This window comes from Falco punctatus (genome assembly GCF_963210335.1).
Source record: "Falco punctatus genome assembly, chromosome: 1".
Taxonomy (NCBI): Eukaryota; Metazoa; Chordata; class Aves; order Falconiformes; family Falconidae; genus Falco; species Falco punctatus.
The window spans coordinates 12,775,688-12,800,354 of NC_137580.1; the positions used below are offsets into that span (position 1 = coordinate 12,775,688).

Sequence of the window (24,667 nt, forward strand, 5' to 3'; positions counted from 1 at the left end):
CAATTGGCCTTGGCTGATGGATCCAGCCTGTCCAGACCTGTCTGTAGAGCCTTCCTGCCCTCAAGCAGATCAACACTCCTCCCTAGCCTGCTGTCATCTACAAACTTACTGAGGGTACACTCGATTCCCCCATCCAGATCATTGATAAAGATATTACACAGACACATCAGTTATTAGTGCTGCCTTGGGAATTTTTATATTCCAAGAATTATGCCTGTGCTGACCTGACACAGTGCCACAAAGGGTGAAAATGTTGTGCTGAAAAGGACTGTAAATTTTTCTTTTGTTTATAAATTTGCAGTATTAAAAGTCTACAAAAAATAGCACCAAAAGGTTATAGCTACTGATCTATAGCCCACTTCCTATTTGTCCAAGTTACACATTTTAAAAGCAGATCTTCAGGGCTTTCATTAGCAGGACAAGCCTACAAATAATCTGCCCGCTGAGGAAAGAGGAGCCTTTATTGATTTTGAGAGCTGAACACAACCTTGTACTGCAGAGTCACAATCAAGTCTCTCTCCTGCCCACCCCAACACCCCCCCTTTCAAGTGAGGCAAAAAATTGACGGTGGACCCAACTAAAAAAAAAACCACAAATCTATTATTTTTAGTCCTAAACATTTTAAGCAAGTCACTAAAACGTATAATCGTACTAGAGCTTACCAAACCATTACGTCCAATTTCCTGAATTTGAAATAAAAAGTATTCGTGTTAGCATAGACTATAAAAGGAAAAGTTGCTTCATTTTTTTCTCACTTTCTATGACAACCACCCTATTCAATTAAAGCTTAACTGTCTAAACACCTAGGAAATGTTGACAAAATGAAGAAAAACTTCGACAAGCCTTAAATCACAGTTGTGAACGCAGAGGACCAGCTTCTCACAAGGGTATGGATTCAGACACATCTGAATGTAAATATAGTCTGTATTTTCAACAGGTAAACAGTTCAATGCCTGACCCAGAAAAATTAAAGCTTAACACCAATGAATGCCATGGACTATCTACCTTCACTGTACATTTTGACAAAACTCTAAGGGAAACATGATATATTTTTAAGGATAATTTCTCACCTTTAGAATCATACTGTGGTTGTACCAGCTTATTAGTTTATACTTTGAGTTAAACCAACATTATACTAGAAAAAGAAAAATTTGAAGGAGATCTGGTGTGCCCAAGTATGAGTCTACCTTTCCCCTGATATAATTTGTCCCAAGAAAAGGTAGTACTATGCTTTGCTTGCTCCTATCCCTGGACATTCATAGGTATAAAAGTATCAAAAAAGAAAACAAGAGTAGGTAGGGCAAGGCAATAAATTACAGCAGGAACTTCCCAGCGTGGCTACGTTTACTTGGGATCTTGCAGGATGAAATTGGAACATGATCTTCATAATCTCACTTCAGCAGATAAGTACTTCTTTATCTGTTAATTGCATTCTTGGAAATTTTATTAAAATTTATGGCCCCCAAAAATACTTACAGTCTTTAAGGTCTCTGCAATATTGTGGTAAGAGTGATGTCAAAAGATGAATCCAGGGAATTAATTGAACCTAACTTGAACCCAAAGAAGTACAGGCTAGTAAGGGAGAACCTGTAAGTGTTTCTTCCCTCCTATAATTCCAAATCTTAAAATTTAAATCTGTTTAAAAATTTGGAAAGTTGCATTGGGATTTAAAAAAAGTACTACATGACAATTTTTTTTAAAATAACACTGTGAAAGAAGTTAACTGCTTGGCTGAAGAAGTCTCTTTTGAAGTCCATGAGTCACTGTGACTATCTGAAGTGAATCACAGAATCACAGAATGTTTAGGGTTGGGTGGCACCTCTGGAGACCTCCCAGCCCAACCCCTGCCACAGCAGGGTCACCCAGAGCGGGCTGCACAGGATCACGTCCAGGCGGGTTCTGAGTGTCTGCAGAGAAGGAGACCCCCCAGCCCCTCTGGGCAGCCTGCCCCAGCGCTCTGCCACCCTCACGGTGAAGAAGTTCTCCCTCACGTTCAGAGGGAGCTGCCTGTGCCTCGGCGTGTGCCCGTTGCCCCTCGCCCTGTCGCTGGGCACCGCTGGCAGAGCCTGGCCCCGTCCTCCTGGCGCTGGCCCTGAAGCTGTTTGCAGCCATCGCTCAGAGCCCTCTCAGCCCTCCCTTCCCCGGGCTGAGCAGCCGCAGGTGTCCCAGCCTGCCCTCCCCCGGGAGGTGCCCAGGCCCCTCACCCCCTGCGCAGCCCCCGCCGGGCCCTCCCCAGCAGCTCCCCGTCTCTGGAACTGGGGAGCCCAGCGCTGGGCACAGCACTCCCGGGGCGGCCTCCCCAGGGCAGAGCCGAGGGGCAGGGTCACCTCCCTGCGCCTGCTGGCCACGCTGCTCCTCATGCCCCCCAGGGCGCCACCGGCCTCCTGGGCCACCGGGGCTGGCTGCCGGCCCGGGGGCAGCTGCTGTGCCCCGGCACTGCCCGGCCCTTCCCCGCAGAGCTGCCTCCCCGCAGGCAGCCCCCAGCCCCTGCTGGTGCGTGGGGCTGTGCCCCCCCGGGGCAGGGCCTGGCACCGGCCTCTGCTGGGCTCCATGAGGAGTGAGTCATAAGGAAAAAACAGACAATTCCGGATGAGTGATGGCCTCTGATGCAGGGAAGGGAGAAATTCCAGATCTGGGCTGACAGCATACATATAAAGCGCTGGCCAGTGACAGCAGCATTCTAGGCACAACAAGCAAATGACCATAACCCACAAGCTTACTTTGCATTGAAATTCAGTACAGATGTCTCAATCATTTTAAAGTGGATTAAATAGAAAACAATCTGTTAACTTAAATAAACAGATTAAAAAACCTTAGACTCTGATATAAGGAAAAATGTAGGTTAACCTGATACGCTGGCCCAAATACATCCTCTGAATAACTCAGTTCACTAAGCAGCAGCAGTTAAACAAAGTAAATAATTAAAATGGGCAAACAATGATCTGGTGCTCTAGAAATCTAATAAGGGGCAATACCAAATACATAGTGTTACCAGAATACACAGCTTACGATTAGTGTCCAGCCTGAATTTTATCCTCAATTTTGCTTACTTCTTCCCGCAGTATATTAAAGATATCGGAGGAGGAGGAATAGACTTAATATTTATCAGAGCCTTAGAAAGTCTCCCTTATGATCACAAATTCAAATGATTAGGATTGTGATTAAGTTTAAAGCAAGGATGATAAAAGCATATAAAACCATGAGGACTAAACCAAGGATAAATCAATACTCCTTATTTCTCTTGATATAAGACAGAAGATGAAGGGTGAAGCTTAGCAAATAAAAATATATAACATTTAAATCCTTGTCCCATTATATTTAGAATAAGAAATGCTTGTGATACCAGTTATGCAAAAGTTGACTTTCAAAATGCAGGTGTATTCTCACAGTCTCATTACAACAGGGATTACACGCAGGTGCAGACACATATGCACATTCATTTAGAATCTCATACATCTACTGCAATAACAAAGTGATGCCCTCACATCCCTTACAATAAATAGATGTAGCACTGTATTACAGTATATAGATCAATGGGTCCAGAAATACTAATTTCAGAAGGTTAAAGTAGAGTAGCATAAAGAGAAATAGAATACAGTGAAGGAAAAAATCTGAAACAGTTTGTATGTCCAAAGAATGCTTTTTACTCATGAAATAATTTTCAGGTAATCCAGAGTAGATGGTAGAAGACAACTTTCTATATCCAAAGATTAAGTAAGTTCTGTCATAGTCTTTGTAGCTCATTTTACATTATTCTGTACTGATTTATCTTTTACTTCTTTAAAAACAACGTTCATGGTAATTGCAGAACTGGTACTGCAAGAAAAGCTTATATTTTTATTCACAACAGATTTATAGTGCAATAGCATGTGATAATATTTATCAACCACAAGGAAAAATGCTATTTAGCAACAGAAAAAATTACAGCAGTATTATTAATACAAAGACTTAGTTAATATTGTCTTGTTCCTGCTGTTAAGGAAAAGTGGTGGAAAATTTTATTAATATTTTCTTATCAAATATTTATTTGCATTGAAGGGTATATGCATTTGAAAGTTCCTCAAAACACAAGGTCTTGCTTCAATTTCAGTGGATACCAAAGACTCAAGTCTCTGCTTATATACATGAGCAGACACCAAGGGTACTTTTGTAATCTAGAAGGACTACTCGGTTGAATTTCACATTCCTGAAAAGCTTAAGCTCTTTATAAACATGTAAAGCTTGGGGGGCGTGGTGGTGTTTTTTGTTTATTTTTTTAACATGTAAGTGCAAAACCTACAGAATTGGGAAACAAAAAGCAATTATATGAATAAAGCCAAGTTAGTTGTCCTGGCTTCAGCTGGGATAGATTTCATTTTCTTCTTAGTAGCTGGTGCAGTGATGTCTTCGATTTGGTGTGAGAATAATGTTAATACACTGATTTTTTAGTTGGTGCTAAGTAATATTTATACTAGTCAGTATATACTAGTCATATGTAAGTACTAGTCAGAAAATAGTTCAGTTTCTCAGGCCCTGCCAGTGAGAAGGGTGGACGGGCACAAGAAATTGGGAAGTGACACAGCCAGGACAACTTACCCAAAGTAGCCAAAGGGATATCCCATACCATGGGATGTCATGCTCAGCTTATGAAGCTGGGGGAAGAATGAAGGGGATAACATTCGGAGTGATGGCATTTGTAATCCCAAGTCACTGTTACGCATGACAGAGCCCTGCTTTTCTGGAGATGGCTGAGCACCTGCCTGCCCATGGGCAGTGGTGAATGAATTCCTTGGTTTGCTTTGCTTGTGTGCGTGGCTTTTGCTTTACCTATTAAACTGTCTTTAGCTCAAACCCTGAGTTTTCTCACTTCTATCTTTCTGATCCTGTCCCCCATCCAACCAGGGGGCATGTGGCTGAGTTGCCAGCCGGGGTTAAACCAAGACATAAGTATGATTCATTATTCAATAAACATTTTTATTTGTGTTCTCCCTCTGTCTGAATGTCTGTCCTTTGTATATCTAGCTTATTTCATGTTGCTATCAGTGCCCTTGGAGTGGCTGTCATGGTGACACTAGCTAAAGAAACCCCATAAAACATGACTGACTAGAAGTTGTACTGATATAATTAAACACTTATTTATAAAACTTAGGTACCTTAATTACAGAAAATAAAAAGTTGAGTGCAGCAGTATTAAAAGCCAGAGCAAGTAATCATGTCCTGCATCATACCTCAAGGTTTATGGAAACTAAAATAAAAGGAAGATATTTTGAATAACCAAATTCTATATTATCAAAGAATAGATATGATTTTAAACAAACAAACAAAAATGTTAGATACTGTAGCTGAATACTCTATTGTCTCTCTCATATGAGGTGATACATTTACATCTATGTGTGATCACCTAAGGAATTGATTCTGCCCATACTGAGGGTAAAGGGATTCCTCTGCCTAAAACCAGACTTAGTTAGTTCAAGAAAAAAGCATGCCCCAAACAAAAAGCAAACCTCTTTTACCCTGTTACACAACTCACTGAGATAAATGAAAAATCCTGTTTCTGGGACAAAACAACGCCATGCAAAAGCACAGGCCACGGATGGCCTGGCTAGGAGGTCTGCAGAAAAGAGCTTGGAGCATATAGGGGACAACAAAGTGACCAACACCATCTCCGGACTTGAATTCTAGGCAGTTCTACCAGTAAAGAAAGTGGAAAAAAGAAAGTATCTGGTTTAAGTGTAGGAAGAAGAGATATAATCATGAGTGGGATGACAGACAATCATAATGGAAATGTTAGAGAGCCATTTCAGCATATCTCTGTACTTTAATAATTGAGTTTTCCAATCATATCTTTAAAATTCATTGCACTTACAGTATCAGCAGGCATGTGAAAATTAGCTTGTCATGTGAACGTATCTGAAATAAGAGAGCTTACCGTTGCAGCCAGCCACATGATTTCTACATTCTTTCTCTTTTTGGCCTGGATATTTTGTTGGAGATTTTCTAGCAATCCCTTTAAATCATTTTGTTCTTGAAAATGTGGTAGACCTGGAAAAAAAGGATGATAAGGTGGCTTGTTATGATAAGGCCAATGATACGGCTGTGCTGACTAAAGAATGTCCATAGCAGAGAACAGGTCTATTATTAATGCCTTATTTGGGAACACAGGATGGAAACCACTAGCTTAATATTTAGGGAATAAGCAAACCTTATTTCTTTCTAAGTATTGGGTTTTCCTCCCTAAGACCTTCACCATGGAAAATTACAGTGTCTTCAACTTCTAACTTGTAAATGGATGGTGAAAACGTTCAAATCTCTGCTGTAGTTCTGTTCAGCAACTATTATAGACATTCAGTGGCACTGAGTAGAAAAACAACTGAGTGTATTAAAACCTGCTTTGATGGGATGATTTTTTTTAGTTTTGAGTCAAAATGTTTTACTTCTGTCTTCAAGACAGAACATCTCAATTATTTCCTAATATAACATAACAGGAGGGTTAAATAGCACTAAGTATCTCCCCCAAAACTAACAAAGGATATTTCTCAGTCTGAAATTAAATGGGACTTTTATATTGAAATAAAAAAATAATTCCAAGTTTACTTTAAATCCAGAATTTTACCTGCTTTCCCTGAGTATGGTAGATGAGCTGAAGTTTTATTAATCATAGATGACAATTCAAAAGGAGCCAATTTAATTCATGCCTGTTTTGCGTGTGTGTATATATGAAGGTTTTGTTCTAACGTTACCTTTATCTTCATTAGTTTTAAAAATCAGTAGAGAGAACCAAAATCTGTTTTTTGAAATTATTTCTTCTTATGGTAGTGAAGTAGAAAGAAATTGAATCGTAGTTATCACCAAAGAAAGGCTCAGAACCAGTTGAAACAAAACTAAACCAAATTAATAATACCTTTTGTCAACAAGAAAAAGTAGGATATTTCATTCAGCAGGAAAAAAATTTCCAACCCCAGCCTCAAATCCAAAACCTAAAATTCAGTTCAAAGAGGAGAAATGAGGTAACTATTAACACAGGTTTATATCCATTCTCCTAACCTGATCACAGCTGGAATGATCCCTCTTATTATCAGGCTTTTACCTTTTATCTCTAATGAATTGTGTAGTTTCCCTTATGCATGATTCATAGTAAGAAGTAATTTAAATATACTGAAAAATAACTACTTTAAAAATGTCTATGTTGCCTTACTCATACTGTGCTACCAAAAAGAAAAAAAATGCAGAAAAAGCACATTTGAACTAGTTTTGTAATAATCTTAATGAGGATTGGTTTATCTGTGTATTACAAGTCCTGATCATACAATTAGATAATGCAGAGCATATAAAAATACATCACAGCCTACTAGACTATTATACTTATCCCATATCTGTTTCTTTGTACTCTAAAAAGATGCTTCCAGATTATGAGAATGTATCACTAGGGAAACATTGTATTGTTGTGGGAGCACATTGTTATTTATTGTTTTCAGAGTTTCCTATTAGAGAATTAAAGAGATTAAGAAACAGGTGAGTGACAGAGGGTATACTGATCTAAAAGAAGATATAAAAGTCAGCATTTGGTGTAGGCAGTTACATGCAGCTGAAGGCTTTTAATAATTGGGAATAAAAGAGAAAGCTAGAATATTATTGGCAATCAGAATTACAGAGATAAGAGAAAAAACTAACAGCAAAAGTGGCAACACCTTTATAGGAGTGGAAAATTGAATTCTTTGAAATGGAATACATGAAGGAAGCAGCAGGCAAGTGAGGCTGCTTAAAGAGGGTTGATGCAACAGCCTGGCTAACAGGGCTGTAAGTCCTCCAATCCTGCCTGGCTTTATGAGCACTATGTGTAACTAGCATCTTTGTGAACTGGGTCCTGCATTAATTTTGTGGCACAGCTGTGGTCGTTTAGGAAACTGTCTGCAAAGGTGTGGCAAAACCATCACAGAGCCATCAATACTGAATGGCTCTCACCTGGCTACAACACCAGGGCTGCTGCCAGCTTGGATGGAGGTTTATCTTCCTAGGAACTTGAGCACAAGAGGTAGGGGAACAGGGGAGGAACTGAAGTTCTCCCCCAGCTGAGCAAATTGAAAAGCTTAACTTCTTTCCAGGGAGCTGCTTTAAAAGGCATATTCCTCCAAGCCAGAAGAGTGATTCCATATAATGGCAGGGAGATACTGGGAAAGGGAATGGAACCAGAAGGTGATTTGTGTTCTGTAAAAATCTGGACACAGAACAGACTCAGATCTTAGAGGTAGACAAAAGGCAAGAAGGTAATAATAACCAGAAAAGACCTGATGAATTAGACAAACATAGCTCTCAAAAGCCTGCACAATCTGGAAGAAGTCCAGGAAGATCACATGGCCCACTAATAGCCCTTTTGCAGGAAGGCAGTACAAAGTTAGTTTCTGTTAATGAAAAGCAGCCAGTACTATCTGCATGCAAATCTTGCTTTTACACAATCAGATCCATTTATGAGGTAGCAGATCTACCTGAGACCTAACCCCAGATGAGGTTAGCTTTTCAGGATGCTTTTCTTGGCAGGATTCCCCTAAATTAATTACTAACTTCTTGTAGTGGGTGGATGGATGGAGATACTGCACACCGTTTAGGAACAGAGTTTTCATTTCTGTCAAAATTATTAACAAATGAAAATCATCCTGGTATAATAGACCAACATGTACACATATACAATGACACATCAGATATAACTACAAGTACATATACGTAATGGATAATTTGCAAAACTAATCAAGACAAGGTGCTCTGCAAGAGAACAGCAGCTTTGCATGGTATTTTAATCAGCACTAGTCAACCGTGAGGAGTTACACATATGTCCTGTAGGATGACAGACATTCAGATTCAAAAGATTCACCCCTCCTCTACCCAAAGGGAAGGAGCACAGACCTAAATCTGAGCTATTTAAAATCAGGCTGTAAACTCTGCAGCATTTGGGAATATAGTTTAGGCATTAAGGCTACTTTAACAGGATTAGATTGATACAAATGGTCTTTTCAGTGTTTGCTTTCAACAATCAGTGTAACAGAATAGTAATGTTTATGATACTGAACTTCTATAAAATTGGAATATGGGCCTATTCTAATGGAACAGTGTTATTCATATCAGTGACATTATGATGTGGCTCATTGCTTGCATTTGCATCTGCAGATTTCTCAGTGTTTTGCCATCCCTTCATACATTTTCAAAGTAAGAATGGAGAGAATTACTGAAACTGATGAAAATTCCCACTGAGTATTTCTGTAAAAATGTAGTATTTACAGAATGTCCTCTACTTGAAATATTAAAAAGCATATAATAATAATAATAATAATAATTTAAAATAGCTGTTTAGTTCATCATGACTCTGTTTCACTCTCCCTGTAGTTTCTACTGGGGCTTTGGGCCTGCAATCACTATTGACTTTAGCAGGGTACAGGCTCAAAGTGTGTAACCTTACGGAAGTTTATGGGACTGAGGCCTAAATCTAAAAGCTGCATACTAATATTGTGCTAATATTAGTTTCTTATATTTCAGCTATCAAATCTTTTCAAAGCCATTTGGATATTGCATTATTTTGTACTCACAATCACGAGGCATTTTTTCTGTAAACAGCTTGTAATATTCTTTCAGAAGTTCCAAGTTTTCTTGGTTAATGTTTTCCTGCAAACTGGTATCTCCAAACCTATAAAAAACCACAATAAAATGATGATAAAAAAAACCCAAACAAACCCAAAACAAAGCTAAATTATCCTTCAGACTGATTTCTTTGCATAAAGAAATAACTTGAATTTTTTTTCTAGTATCAAATGTACTAGATTTTGTCAAACATACAGTCGTTAATCTCTCATGTGCTTTGAAACTAATATTTGGGAATGAGGCCATCAGTCAGGGATAATTCTTCCAAAAACTTACGGACAAAGTAATCCATTAACAGACAAACATTCAGTAAGGCACATATTCTTTTTTCTCTTCACAGATCCTGAATAAATAAATGCTCTTTATGGGAATTTCAAATGGCACCGCAGGCAGAGAACACCAACTCCTACAGCTCTTACGGCTGCTGTTGCTTAGGTATATTAATTTCTACCAGACTTGGACAATATTGAAGCCACACAAGATGGAAAAGATGCAGGTGTCGTGTAGAAAACCTTCTGAAGAACTAATTTCTGCTCTGGTCTGAGAATATTTGCTATAAATAGCCAAACTGATTACTTCTCTGGGCCCTTTCTGCCCTACGCTGCTCCTGAGCTGTTAGTTATCTTGGTTTCTTGTATCTGAAAATAATGAGAGAACAGTTTCTCTGCTATTGAGCAGTGATTTCACTATTAAGCTTCACAGAGTTATGACCCACGGGCTAGCTGGCATCAGTCATCTGCATTTAAGCTTGCTGCAGCACACAGACCTCAGCAGTCACTCTGCAGTGCTGCGGCTGGCTCAGGAGCATGTCCTGGTGTTTCGTGCAGCAGTCAGGTCTGCTGGGAACACGTAGTCCAAATCCAAATCCTGCACCTCACAGAAAATCCAGACATCAGGATGCCATTATGCTTATCCATGAACTGACTATAGCTATACAGACAAGTATCTTTCTGAGACCAAAATGTCTACAACAGCCAAGTTTCACATAGGCTAAATAAATAAATAAATAAAAAAACCTCCTGGTACCTCTGCTATGAGAGGTATGAATGTAAAGGCAGGGATGTCCCTTAGGCAGTTAGGACCAAGTTTTGTGACTGATCTTGAAATGAAGAAAAGGAAATGGAAGAGTATAGAAAGAGAGGCATGGACAGGTTAAGTGAGAAATTCAGGTAGAGAACAGGGGACACAAATCAGAAGATACCAAATGTACTGCTACTTCATGCAGAATGAAATCAAATATCTAAATGGGCCAAAGAAAGAAAAGACTCAGCTAATTCCTCAGTAGCCATTGCTGCACTGTGACATGAGAATATTTCTTTTACATCAGATATATTCTGAACTGTGCTTTACTGAGAGAAGAGATGTTTTCATCTAATTAAGTAACATTTTCTAGAAATTTAACACAAAACTTTATTTCTACTCTTATGTTCATTTTCCCACAAAAAAACCCCATTTTTTACCAAAAAGCACGTGCACTATTTCCAATCTCAAAGACAAGTGTGCAGCTTTAGGAGTCAAGCAATATTTTGAATTAAGGCTAATGTTTACACCTGTAAGTGCATGCAGAAAAGCTGTTTCTACATGGAATAATCCAACCTGATTTGCTTGACAGATATAGTTATTAATATATATCTACATTTATAGATATACAGATACTAACTTTTCATTCATGGCTTTCTTTGGGCACAATGCAACCATTCTTCTGCCACTCATCTGCAAGCCAGACACCTTTTCACAATGACTCCCCTACAAGTCCCCGTATATCCAGGCCATTTCTAAATCTTGTCAAAACTTTCTTCAGGGCATCTGTAATATATAGTCCTTCCTGTTTATCCCACCCACGTAAGCACTCACAAACTTTGTTCCTGGTTACTGCATATTCCTTTGCTCTGATTCTGGAGAAACATGATGCGTCCTAGTCACAATTGTCATGACTGATTTTGTTGGTTTTCTATGCTACCACTTTGGCCATGTCACTCCTCTCATAGCATTACTTTTCCCTTCTTTATGGCATCAAGAATAAGCTATTTTCATTTCCAAGAATGTTTCAAGTTCTCAAACCAACTACTCAACCCTTTCACCAGTAAAGTGCCAGTTTTTACCGTCTTCTGATTCAGCCTGTCTCCCATTTAAATTTTCTACCTACATTTTCTCACACATCACCACTCAGAACTCCCATAAACATCCGCAAAGCCACCTGATGGCACCCCTTAGAAGTCTTCTTTAAAAGACTGCTTTCACTCCGCTGTCTACAAAGAACAGGAGGTGAAACTCCTGTTGTGCTTAACTTCTTGCCTATTGCCCAGTTAACATTTTTTCACTGTCTCCCTCTATTTCACCAGCTATAATTTTGCTTTTGGTTTTCAGTTTGTAATGAATGCAATCTAAAGATAGGTATTATGTCTCTTGTATGCTCTGTTAATAGAACCAGTTTAAAAAAAAAAAAAAAAAAGTAGCTGTCTCGTTGATGTCTACCTTGCAGTTTTAGTATTGCACAAACTTGGTAATTTAACATGACTGACAGATACCCTTCTCTTGAAAGAGAAAATTAATAGGTTGACGAATCATTGACTATTATTGTACTAATTAATTAGTTTCCAGCAATCTTTTCAGAGGAGCAATATTAACACGTCAGAACTTTAACATCAGCCTTCATGTTCCAACAAACACATTACTAACACATTCCCTATTATTAAGTACCACTCCCTCAGCCCTGGAAAAAAGCCCTAAAAAGCTGAGAAATACAATCTCTTTCTAGATTATGACTTGTCCGGCATCTTCAACCTCACCTTTAAGTTAATAAAAATTCCAAAATTTCAAACTCATGTTTCAGAAGACCAAAGTACTGTATACAAACAAATTTCTACATCTGTGAAATAGAAACCCATTTTATAACTGTATCCAAAGGAAACTTTGTGTTGATTGTGTGAAATAAAGTCCTGCGTATGGTCATATCTTCACTTGGACTATTTCATTATTTTGCACGGCTTCATAGCTTGTGCTTATTTCCTTTAACACTTTTTAAAATACACACTGAGTCAACATGAGATGGTCCAAGAGCAAACAATAGAAGATTTATTTTTAAATCCTGAGAGACAGGGTGTAACTAGCATGGCTTACTCGGACAGAAAATGAAACTTATTTTTTCCTTACCTCTCTGCAAGTGTTTGCTGTTCATTGATTCCAACATTAAAGAGTACTGGATACATGCGAATCAGCTTTCCTTCTTTAATCTCTTGTGGCAGCAACTCAAACATCTTTGCTGGAAGCTGGACCTCTATAATGTAATGTTCACTAGGAAAAATAAAAAGGAATAAGGATGGTAATATTGATTTATTTGCTCAAAATTATAACCCTCCTAAATTATAGAGAACATGTAGACTCATAAATCAGTTCCCCCCTTTTCCCCTTAATTATGGAACCATTATTGAATTGAACCACAAAGTGTGATGATTCAATTTGCTTGTTTTAAAAGCATAACCAAGCTATAGGAAAAAAGGCAGGTATATGTAATTCTACACTCTTGATACTGACTTGTTTACTGAAGTGAAAATAGGACTAAAGATGAAAGCAGTAAAAAAGTCTTCCGCTACCAAAATATCGATGAGAACACCTCAACTCTCAAAATGCATCTTTGCAGGGTTTCAGAAACAACTTCCTTTCAGAAGTCATAACTTAATCCTGTATCCACTCTAAATGTAATATGAACAAAATCCTTTCACAAAAGCCCAATGCAAAATTCCCATTTTCTTCAGTGGCTGATATTTCTCCCTGGGGATAGAAAGCATCACCAATAACAACATTGGCTTTGTGAAGATAATAATTGAAGGCTCATTACACAAACATGAATCCTACCTTAGGAGAAAGGATATGATATATAGAAGTACTGGTTTTATGTTTGTGTTTAGTCTGACTTTTTGAAAAACATGTTATTGTGGCTGTCAGTCCAAATTCCGATCGTGTGGAACCCTCAAGTTGAATTGTCTTTGAGGATTGATGCCTGACCTCGCAACAGAAACAATGGGATGCTGTTAACTTAGCTTTTGTTAGCTTTTTTTCTGTTATTAGAACTATCAGTCTAATAAAAAAAGAATAGACTAGAAGCAAGTTCATTTGTCTCCAGGACTTGGCATTTTAATCATTCAGAGGGCCAACTGATAATGAAGACTGAAATTTTCTCTTCTGTAAAGCTTATTTGGTGTATCACCAAGAAGGAAGAATATTACAGCAACAGGAGAGAAGGAGGATCTTTATCCTACCTACAGAAACCAGGCCTAGGAAGTCACACAACTTTTGTGTCTAAACTTAAGATGGAAAACTGTTTGCACCTATTAAAATAATCTATCATGAAGCCCTTCCAACCCTTATTTTAATCAATCAGGTTATTGCTGAAGAATTAAAATACAATCTGGATTACCCATGTGTAGAATTTGGGTGAGAAAAAGCAGAAAACCTTGAAGAAAAAGGGCAGCTTCTGCAGTAGCTATGACACCCTTGGTAAGCTGGAGGGATGAGTGGCACTATCTCAGAGCAGGTGCCTGGATAAACAGCTTCAGCTTAGAAGAGCTAGTGGCTGTGTCTGAACCTCTATCCTGCCCACATATCTGAGAAAAAAAGAAAATGGACCCAGTACAGACTTGTGACTGGAATGTGATTATGTCCAGCTAGGGCAACAGCATATGCCTTGGTATGGGCTAGAACTAGTGTGTAATCTTTGAGTAAATGCCAGATGCTCCTACTGAAGGGGTTATCCATTTTGAATGGAGGATACATGTCTCAGAGAGAAAAGAAAAAAAAAGGGGGGGGAAAAATAGTTCTACTCCCCAGATAAGTCTATTTGGTTTGTGTTTTATTTAAATCACCCATATGAAGGAAATAGACTTAGTAAGTATGACAGTAAAGGACTCTGTTCACATGATTTGTGCATAGCAGCGATGATTCTCTACCTGGATGTGATCGTTCTGAGCTGATGTCAAGTGGTACCAGAACATTTATCTGTGATGGAGTGCTTTCATGAGGTTGAGAAGAAAAGTTGGTTTAGTCTAATTCAAAGAGCATACACTACTGAACCAAAATGCCACCAAATCACTGCATTGCTACATTTCACACCCTCAAAACTACAACTTTCAGTGTGTGAAAGAACACTGGGAAATGCCGATCTTTAGGCATGATAAACAAACATCAGTACCACCTGAAAGAGTCCCCTTGTAATTTTTTGTGTTTTATTTTTTAAAATATTTTTTTTATAATCTCAGAGAGAATCTCTGCTAACTTAAAAATCTATAACCAACTACACAATGAAAACAACCCATTTCTGATCACGTAAGGAAAAGACTATTAAGCTGTGACAGAGAGCTGTCTATAAAGTCCAGGAATGGTACTGAAGTTGGGTGGGGAAAAGAAAAAAAGAATGTGAAGTACTGAAATCTAGAAGACTTGTTTGACATCAATTTACAAAAAATCTTAAAGGTCCTATGCTTCTACTTCAACAAGAAACAGTTATACAGCAGTAAATTTTATCACCATGTGGTTTCTCTCTTTAATGGCTAGAGTCAGTGCAGAGATAAGAGCTGATCCTAGCATGAGATGCATAATGCAGCTACTACATTCTCCAATGAGAAGGAAAAATCAGTACATATTTTTTAACATTTAATGATCTCTCAGGAAAACAGGGTGGAGAAGTCCAGTGTGTTTAAGAGAGTAAATAATAAATCATCATCTCTTCCAAAACAAATGGTGTAAGTTTAAATATTTAAATGTATATGATTTCACTAAAACCAGACTGGTTAAGAATATCTCTTTCTTTTACTTCATTTGCCTTATTCTCTTAATATTTGTCATCATCATGTACGAAGACAGACAAACACTTGCAGTTCTGTCAGAAGGCTTCTAAAAATTACCCCCATGCAGCTGTGGGTCATGGATCCTGCAGCCACTAGCAGCTGGCTGAAATCGCACACTCTTGTTTCATTACAACAAACAGAACAAGTAATTTACATGCATGGAATCATAGAATCATTTAGGCTGGAAAAGACCTTTGAGATCAAGTCCAACCATTAACCCAGGACTTCCAAGTCCACCACTAAACCATGTCCCTAAGCACTGCACCTACCTGTTTTTTAAAGACCTACAGGGAAGGTGATACCATCACCTCCCTGGGCAACTTGGGCCAATGCTTGACCACCCTCTCAGTGAAGAAATTTCTCCTAATACCCCATCTAGACCTCCGCTGGTACAACTTAAGCCCATTTCTTCCTATCCTGTTGCTTGTTATCTGGGAGAAGAGACTAACCCCCACCCGCCTACAGCCTCCTGTCAGGCAGTGGCAGAGAGCGATAAGCCCCCCCAGCCTCCTTGTCTCCAGGCTAAACAGCCCGGCTCCCTCAGCCGCCCCTCACAACACTTGTGCCCCAGCCCCTTCCCCAGCCCCGCTGCCCGTCTCTGGACACGCTCCAGCCCCTCAGTGTCCCTCCTGCAGCGAGGGGCCCAACCCTGAACACAGGATTCCAGGGGCGGCCTCACCAGTGCCCAGTGCAGGGGGACGGTCACTGCCCTGGTCCCGCTGGCCACACTGCCTCTGACACAAGCCGGGATGCTGTTGGCCTACTTGGGCACGGTGCTGGCTCATGTTCAGCTGGCTGTGGACCAGCACCCCCAGGGCCTTTTCCTCCATGCAGCTTTCCAGCCGCTCTTCCCCCAGCCTGTAGCATGCACTTTTGCTTTGGTTTGTAGCACAAAGAAAACGCACACGTGGTCAGCCACTGCGTCTCAGCTGGGAGATGCTTTACCCAGCTCTTCTTTCAGCTGAAGCAAAAACTTTTTAGATCACTTCAACATGGCTCTAAGTGACAGTCTGATGGTACCAAACCCTGTGATGCCTCAAAGTTCATCTGCACAATCAAATACACTTTATCAAAGAATTTTATAAAATTAAGTATTAAATACCTTTGCCTATAATAAAAGAACCTGAGTGCCCGAACACAATTTTACTTCACTTGGATGGCTGGGGTCAGCCACCCACATCAGCAGGTCAGCACAATGCTAGTCAATGCCATGCTCTTTGGGTTGATCTGTTTGTGTGCCTAGAATCTCAGTTTCAAGCACTTCCCTAGGAAAACAATTACAAGTGAATACTCTGACTCTGCAAGATAAGAATTTGTAGCTTATTTTTCTGTCTTGCATTTCTACAGCCTTTTAGTTTCATTTGATCGAGCCACACTATGTTACAACCGAAGTAATCTAAAAATTGTGGGGTTCTTAAATATTAGTTAGAAAATAACTAGTTTTTCCACTGTCTTCTCCTTTTATGGTTGACTAACAATGTTGTCTGATAGGAGCTGTCTAATCACAGCCCAACAGGAAAGGGGCTCCCCCACATAAGCCTTAAAGATTTTTTTCTCTGATACCAATTCTATCCAGCGAATACCTGCCAGTAAGTACAGTACAGCAATCACAGGCAGTAACTCTTCTTTCTGAAGATGGACTACTACATCGATCCAGAATGCCTGCAGCAGCTTAAAGCTCAAGTCTCCTTCAAAGCCAGGACCTCCTAGCATGACAGTTCAGTGTACCGCAGTAATGGCAGCAAGCCAGTAAATGTAGCTGCTGGATTTTTCAAGACTTTTGACTGCTGTGATTTTCAAAAGATGTATTTCTTCTGTTTTATCTACACACCACAATTATTCTTAATTATTCCTGACGTGTTGCCTATCATACTTCGGCCTTCCTGCTATTTATTTCAATCCTTTCTCGGAAGGCCCATAGGATGAGAGTGAATCATCCAGAATAATTAAGTAAATCACTGGTGAAAGCCCCCTTCAGAGAAAACATCTTTTCTAAAAGTTGCTGCTTTTAGCTGAATTTAATTTACAGCCATCTTAAGACTAATGATACTATTAAGGAAGGGATTTCTGCAAAAGTAAAAACATTTGTAGCTTCAGACTAGAATAATAATGAAGATGAAAAACCCATTCCTCCTCTGTAACAATCTTGTTAGCACTCTTACAGCCACAATTAATGAAGTATTTCAGTTTATGTCCTGATATTCAGCAGTGCTTATGTGAAATGCACAATGTATTAGTGTAGTGGCTTTGTCCAAGGATTTCTGAGGTTGTGTATGTCCTTTGTAATCTTCAGCAACTAAGAGAGGCATAATTTTTCAGTGACCACTAAGTTTTGGCATCTGAGTTTTTCAGCTTCCATCTTAAGACAATCAAGGCCTAACTCTTAGAAATGCAATTTCATTTGTCATACTGAAATACAAGATCTGGACACCTCAGAATTAAGGTTTCTTCAGTTAGAGGCCGCTTTTGTAAATATTAACCTTGTCACTTCTCTTTGATTCAGTATCTATACATGAAAAATGCAGCAGAAACTCTGCAGAACCCACATTTGATTAATTTGTATTAATAATTGCAACTTTTAGTTTTTCATCAGGAAAGTAACCCAGAGCCAATATTACTACTAGCTTTACTAAACCCTACTACCTCATTACACCTCCATTCACCTCAAGAAAAGCAAAGCTACTGCCCTTTCCATGTAATAGAATTCAGCAACAGGAAAACCATTACCTGGGTTTTCGTGTGCTACAGATTACAACTACATGCCATGGGCTCCAGGAAACAAAGTTCTTACCGCCTTCCAGTTATAATAGGCAAAAAATCTTCTGATTTGGCTTCAATTACTTTAAACATTACTTTCTGCAAATCTGAAATTCCCACAGCCATGTCTTCTAGCATCCCTGCTTCTTCACCTATATGGAAAGATTACAGAGGCTATTAAGAGAGTAGACAGATCAGTCACTGAATAGGTTATAGTAAAGCAATAGAGGGATTATATTTTCCAGTCTGTGCATCTAAAAATCACAGCCCTAAATCCACATTAAAGTAACCTACATAAAAGCAGACCGATTTTTAGAACTGCTGACAATTCTCTGTGCCTAAATGACAACTATGAGTATTAAGCACCTCTGAAAATCAGCCTGCTCTATATGTGCATAGAATAACCTCAGAAAAGCCATTTTTGTCTACTCTGATAGTGTTTTTAAAGACTGTCCTGCTGATGGAGGACAAAGGTTTTGAGAATAACAACAATGAGCATCATGCAAAAGGGAGCCTGACAGCAATCTCCAAGCGAGGATCTGCAATTGCCTGTGCATTAAAGAGCTTCACAAATGCTAAATCCTTCCACTTTGGTCAAAATCTCTAATTTGGGGAAGGATTCCAATACATCTAGTTCAAAGCATTTTGAAACATACAGCAGTTTTCCCCTCCAAATGTCCTTTTTAATACCTGTCAAATAATGGCATCTGTAACAAGCTAGGAATTAAGCAGTTTTCAAGCCATCTTCACATGACAAGTACTGGTGTGGTCAGTGCAGAGGCTGATACAGTCAGTAACACTAAGTCTGCTGTTTGGGTTTGCTTTATAAACCTGCTATTTTGGGTCAGGGAATATACCTATATAAATGGAGACAGTTTTTATTAAAACCAAAAGTTCCGCTAGCTGTACTGAGGAAGGAGTCTCCTGCATTTAAGACAGCGTAGTTCAGCATTCTGCATGGAATCATTAGCAACTACTGTTCTAAGAGGAACTGAGAATAAAATAAATGAGTAATTTTTAATGCAGAATTGACAATGCAGTATCAATGACGTCACATGTGCTATTATTTAGAAGCCGACTAAGGATAGTATTTGTTGATTCAATAAGCCAAATTGCTGGAAGCAGAACAGAGGTTAAAATAAGAACCTTCTGAGTAAACTTCTGGTCTGGATGCATAAGGAACATAATTACCCAAGAACAATACTTACTATATGTACTAAGAAGTCCTTCATATTGCACAAGCAATCCAACAGTATGAAGCTGTTGTAAAAATCCTTGATCATGTAAACTTGTGTGCAATTTGATTATAAACCCACAGACCAATCCAGCAAGCTATAAAGACAAAGAAAAAATGTGAAATTAACAGAGGTACTGTTATAACAGTTAAAATGAGGCTTGCTATCATTATACACAACAGAATTTATATTTAGATATTGAGAAAACAGCACAGATATTTCTGTTTAGTGACTACTTGTATAATTTCATATTAATATATTAGTGAAGCATTTTTGGGGTGTAAAAAGCAGTGAAATATTCCCTTATTTTACATTAGATAAGCTTCATTTGTTTTGTGGTGTTGTGTGTTACTTACACCAACATAAGCGAAAGCAGAACCTTTGTTGGCAGGCTATAAACACATAAGGCTGTGAATTATGATGGATTTGAAAGCAGTTCGGTACCTAATGCAACTGAATCTCTTTGGCAGTTGCACCTGAACTCCTTACTTATGTTAGGAAAACCATATAACTTCAGGGAGAAATTAGATCATTTATAGAAAAATCTATCTGGAAAACATGATGTACAGGAGAAGATCAAAAGACCTGCAGTTATTTACCAAGACAAGCCAAGTCTGAGAAAAGGCATGCTAATAGTCTTCAAACACATAAAATGCTGATAGAAACTGAAAAAAAACCCTTCCAAATGTTCTTCATTTCCAAGGTGACCTTACCTAGTTTGAACAGAAGCAAGGAAAACTCAAGGCTAGGTGAGAACATCACCTGCAGGTGAGGAAACTGGCATATAATATAGGAAGACTAAAAATAGCTTTGTGGTTCATACTTTGTGCAAAAAGAAGTTTAGGTAACATTTTCCAGTCCATTGCAGACCTACTTCTCTGACTCAGTGATACCATTACTGTGGACTTCCATTTACTATAATTTTCCCTATCAAATTACAAAATATTTAAATGGATGTAATGGAAAATACATTAAAAACTTGTGTTAAATTGCAAAAAGAAAAAAAAAAAAAAAACAAAAGGAAAACCACAAACACTGGCATGAATAGTATGGTTAATTACAGCAACAGTAGAAGATAAATGACACAAGACAACCTACTGCTTGACTAAAGACGATGTCTCTTCTTAGAGTCAGCATCAAACACTGTGGCAAGCCACAGGCAAGTTCCTGGAGCAGAACAAACGCCATCGATTGCTTCGCCCTGGTCACCACCTCTCCCATGCAGTCCTTCAGGGTAATCACCAGGGGATAAAGCTGTTCATACCAGTCACCTAAAACAAGAGAGAAATCCTTTTCAGAATGGCAAGACAGCTGCAGTGGCTGCATAGAGTGCCCTACACTTTACAACAACCTTGCAGCTCTATCCTCACCACAGTGGTACAGCAAATGTCACTGGAGAATATGCTTAGAGCTAGGACTCCAGCTTACCAGCAAGGCTGGGGCTAAATCCTTGGCCTCAAACCAACTATACCCTGAAACAGTAACTTTTAAACAGTCCTAACTTCTCTGTAAAACTTGCATTAAAGTGTCATAAACAGAGCACACAGCAATACAAGTGAAAACTCGTTTAGCACAAGATTAATACAGTCAAGGTGAAGATGTCCTGTTCTTTCCTGCACTGAAAACTTGCTGTCTAAACATATGAAACACTACCTGTGGGATAGAGTTAATTTTTGTCTTAGTAGCTGGTGCAGTGATGTCTTTTGGATTTGGTGTGAGAACAATGTTGACAGCACATCTTTGCTGGGTAAAGTTTATACTTAGTCAAGGACTTTTGGAGGGGCACAAGGAATTGGGAGGCGGCACAGCTGACCCGAACTAGTCAAAGGGATATCCCATACCATGGGATGTCATGTGGTATGGCGTTTTGTCTTCCTAAGTAACCATTACATGTGCTGGAGCCCTGCTTTCCTGGAGACAGCTGAACACCTGCCTGCTGATGCGAAGTGGTGAAGGAATTCCTCAGTTTACTTTCCTGGAGTGAGCGGCTTTTGCTTTACCTATTAAACTGTCTTGATCTCAACCCATGAGTTTTCTCACTTCTACCCTTCTGATCCTCTGACCCATCCCCCACTGCAGGGGAAGCGAGTGAGCAGCTGTGTGATGCTCAGCCGCTGGCCGGTGTCAAACCATAACACTGACATAAAAAAAGGTGTGGAGAGCCTATATTTAAGAAAAAGTGGGTGCCGGAAGGCAAAACAGAAGAACAAACAGATATCTCAAAGGATATTATCTGTTTCATGATTAGGCTGGAAAAACAGTAACCTTCAGGTCACACTCCTTTTTCTTTTTAGCTTCTCTCTATATTGTTCTCTTTAAATATTTAGAGATATTGAACTCATTATTTTTTTAGCTACTTCGAGCAGAGAGATTTAGAACTATTTTGTAATATATTTTGCTGTGTTAAAATATATGCTAGGAATATCAGAAAAAAAGCTAATGAAATGCTTGAAAAATGGCACTCTAATACATTATAAATAAAAAAAGTGATAACAAGGAATGGAAGAAAATCAGAACAGCTTACTCAGACTTGCCCAATTAACCAAGTTGTTCCTGAATTTTTCCATATTTAAGAAAATCAAACCTGCATTGTAGTTGCATATGGTTTTACCTAAGTTGAGCAAATATTAATAATAAAAAAAATCACCCTCCTTCAGAATCTGCATCTCAGTTTTGTTGTTATAGTTTAAAATGAAAGAGAAATCAACACTCCAGAAGAATCTATATAAAAACAGGGAATATAACTGACTTAATACAGTCCATCACCGACTCATATTTCTGTAGATTAGTGTAATTAAGAATCAATGATAATTAAAATCTATGCCATTTAAGTTGTAATTAGGTGGAAGATAACAGCACATTCTTTCAGGTAACATTCTTAGTCAGGCCAATGAAAGACTCATTAGTACTGAAGAAGTTCTTCAGTCAGGAAAACATAGCTGTCTGTTACAAAGTCAGTTTGGTTATGCTCCAGAAAAATGTGTAAATGAATAAAACTGTAGCCCGGAAGACTGGAGAGAGCTCTGAAAGCCAGGAGAAAATGGGAAAAAATAAGGCACAGGAGAAGAAACAGGAACAAGGACAAAGCAGTCACAGAGAACAACCTAGGTTTCTTTGCAAATAATGTCTTTGCAGTCAGACAAGGTGTGTTTTAATAGAGTCATACATATTTAAGTGTGAGTAATACAGACCGAAGAACTGTTCCCTGGAAAACAGCAGTTACGAAGTTAGAGCCATCGTGAACAAAACAGAACATAAGCCACCCCCAGTTTCATGTTCCAGCAAAAAGAGGTGATTTTATACATGCCATTGACTAAGAGAGTACTGATACACCGCGTGCCAAGGTCTGGCATACACATTTTAAATACACCACTCTAAAAAACTGAGAGCTTGCAGGGGAGAGCTACTAAGATTTAGAGTTTAATCTCCTTAAGCCTATGAAAAAGGCCAAGCAGCAACTGGAATTTCCCTCTTCATGAGGAGAAAATAATAAGTACTAACAGGGTTGTTTATTCTAGGGAATAAAAGCAGAACAACCAAATGCCAGAGGCTTCTGTGAGACGCAGTCAAATTTAGAAATAAGGTAGGACACAAGGTGTGACATACTGGAAGTCAGACTAGAAAGACCAGACAATTTAAACTCTCCTTTTGCGTCTTAAGTTACAGCAATTTATTAAATTAATCAATAAATAAATGTCAAGGCAGGCAACCGCAGCAGAATGAGATCAAAAGATGTAAGGCATACTGAACCAGCGAACAAGGCTGTGTGCGTTAAGAACAGAGTTCGTTGTCTGCTTCTGACTCGAGCAAATAATGAAAAAGGTCATACTTGGCCACTTTAAAGTAGACCTGAAGGCACAGCTAATAGACATCTGTTCCATTTTCATGGGAAAGCAGAGCTGGATACAGACACAGACGAGGATCTTGCAAGTACACTGACAGCCAGGGCAAGGCAGAAAAAGCAGAATTTCTAGAATCAACACACTTTGTGAACCTGCTCTTACAATTTCAGGTTATGGGGATAGGGCTAAAGAACTTCACTGACACTCCTTTTCATAAAAGAAGGGGTCACATACTGGCCACAAGTCACATAACACTTAGATCTGTTTCTACCAAGCTGCCTCTTTACCAGTCAATCTGCACTGTATATTTCTGCTTCTTTAGGAACATAACTGTACTTGTTCTTACTGTACTGCATCCTAATATTTCAGTGCTCCATTTCATCAAGATCCATTCTAATCCCACTCTCATGGTGCTTAAAGCCTCTCCCAGCTTTAAGCATCTGCAATTTTTATAAGCATCATCCATATTTCATAAGCCAAGTCAATAATGAAAATATTTAATAAAACTGGACCCAGAACAAATCTAAGTCGATTCTACTTCATGCAGCCTTGCAGGTTGGCAGTAAACAACTGATAACTACTTTCTATTATGATATTCCAAATTATTTTGCACATAATTTGTAGTAGTTTCAGGATCGTTTTCTCACAAGGATTTTTGGGGGGACACTATATGTTTGGAATACTAACTAACATAAGTAAGTTTTTACAGTAATAGTTGTATTAAGACAGAATTCAAAGATTTGAAATTCTTAAGGCCATTTTTTCATTAAAGGATATTCATGCTAAATATATTAAAAATAAATCCTACTGAGTATTTAATGTCCCAAAGAATCCAGAGCTTTACCTACATATGCATTTTGCTTTGTAGAAAACAATAAAAAATGTAAGTTTGCAGGAAACCTTACTCTAATGACTGAGAAAGGATAAATTACTTTATTATAGAATATAAATAGAATTGTACTTGCTCAAAGGAAAGAAGATAAAGCCACACCCTAAGTCATCCATAACAATCATCTACTACTTGCTCAGGCTGAAAATTCTTGTTCCCAATTAGTAAGGATGTCCAGTCCCCAGAAGGTGGAGCTAGATAGCAAATCTAAGACAGGGATTGACTTGTTTCTTGAGAGCAGAATATTTATGAATGGACCGGTATAGTCTCACGCTTAACCTTTTATCATAAGGCAAGTTTAGTGTGTGAAGATCAAAATAAGAGGTGTATCACAGACTGAGGTCTCAGTAAAGACAACTCTAGAAAAAAAATCTATACAGATGCTCAATCTTTGGTCTGTTAAAATTGCCACGTTACCTATTATGCAGGATATCCTGTTGCAAATACTCCAGCAAGAATATAAATCGTAGTCATTCATCAACAATGCACAAAGCT

At 38.7% G+C, this 24,667-nt stretch overlaps 1 protein-coding gene across 4 annotated transcripts in view; it reads right to left on the reverse strand.

Moving 5' to 3' along the window:
* The window catches only part of INPP4B (inositol polyphosphate-4-phosphatase type II B), a 356,888-nt gene that overhangs the window by 48,292 nt on the left and 283,929 nt on the right, over positions 1–24,667 (reverse strand). For all 4 annotated transcript variants that reach the window (XM_080403492.1, XM_080403493.1, XM_080403494.1 and 1 more), the window contains 6 exons: positions 20,540–20,712; positions 19,415–19,538; positions 18,241–18,358; positions 12,760–12,900; positions 9,555–9,652; positions 5,909–6,021 (listed from right to left, as the gene is read on the reverse strand). In XM_080403492.1, the coding sequence (XP_080259618.1) occupies positions 5,909–6,021; positions 9,555–9,652; positions 12,760–12,900; positions 18,241–18,358; positions 19,415–19,538; positions 20,540–20,712 (767 nt within the window). The remainder of the gene's footprint in view (positions 1–5,908; positions 6,022–9,554; positions 9,653–12,759; positions 12,901–18,240; positions 18,359–19,414; positions 19,539–20,539; positions 20,713–24,667) is intronic.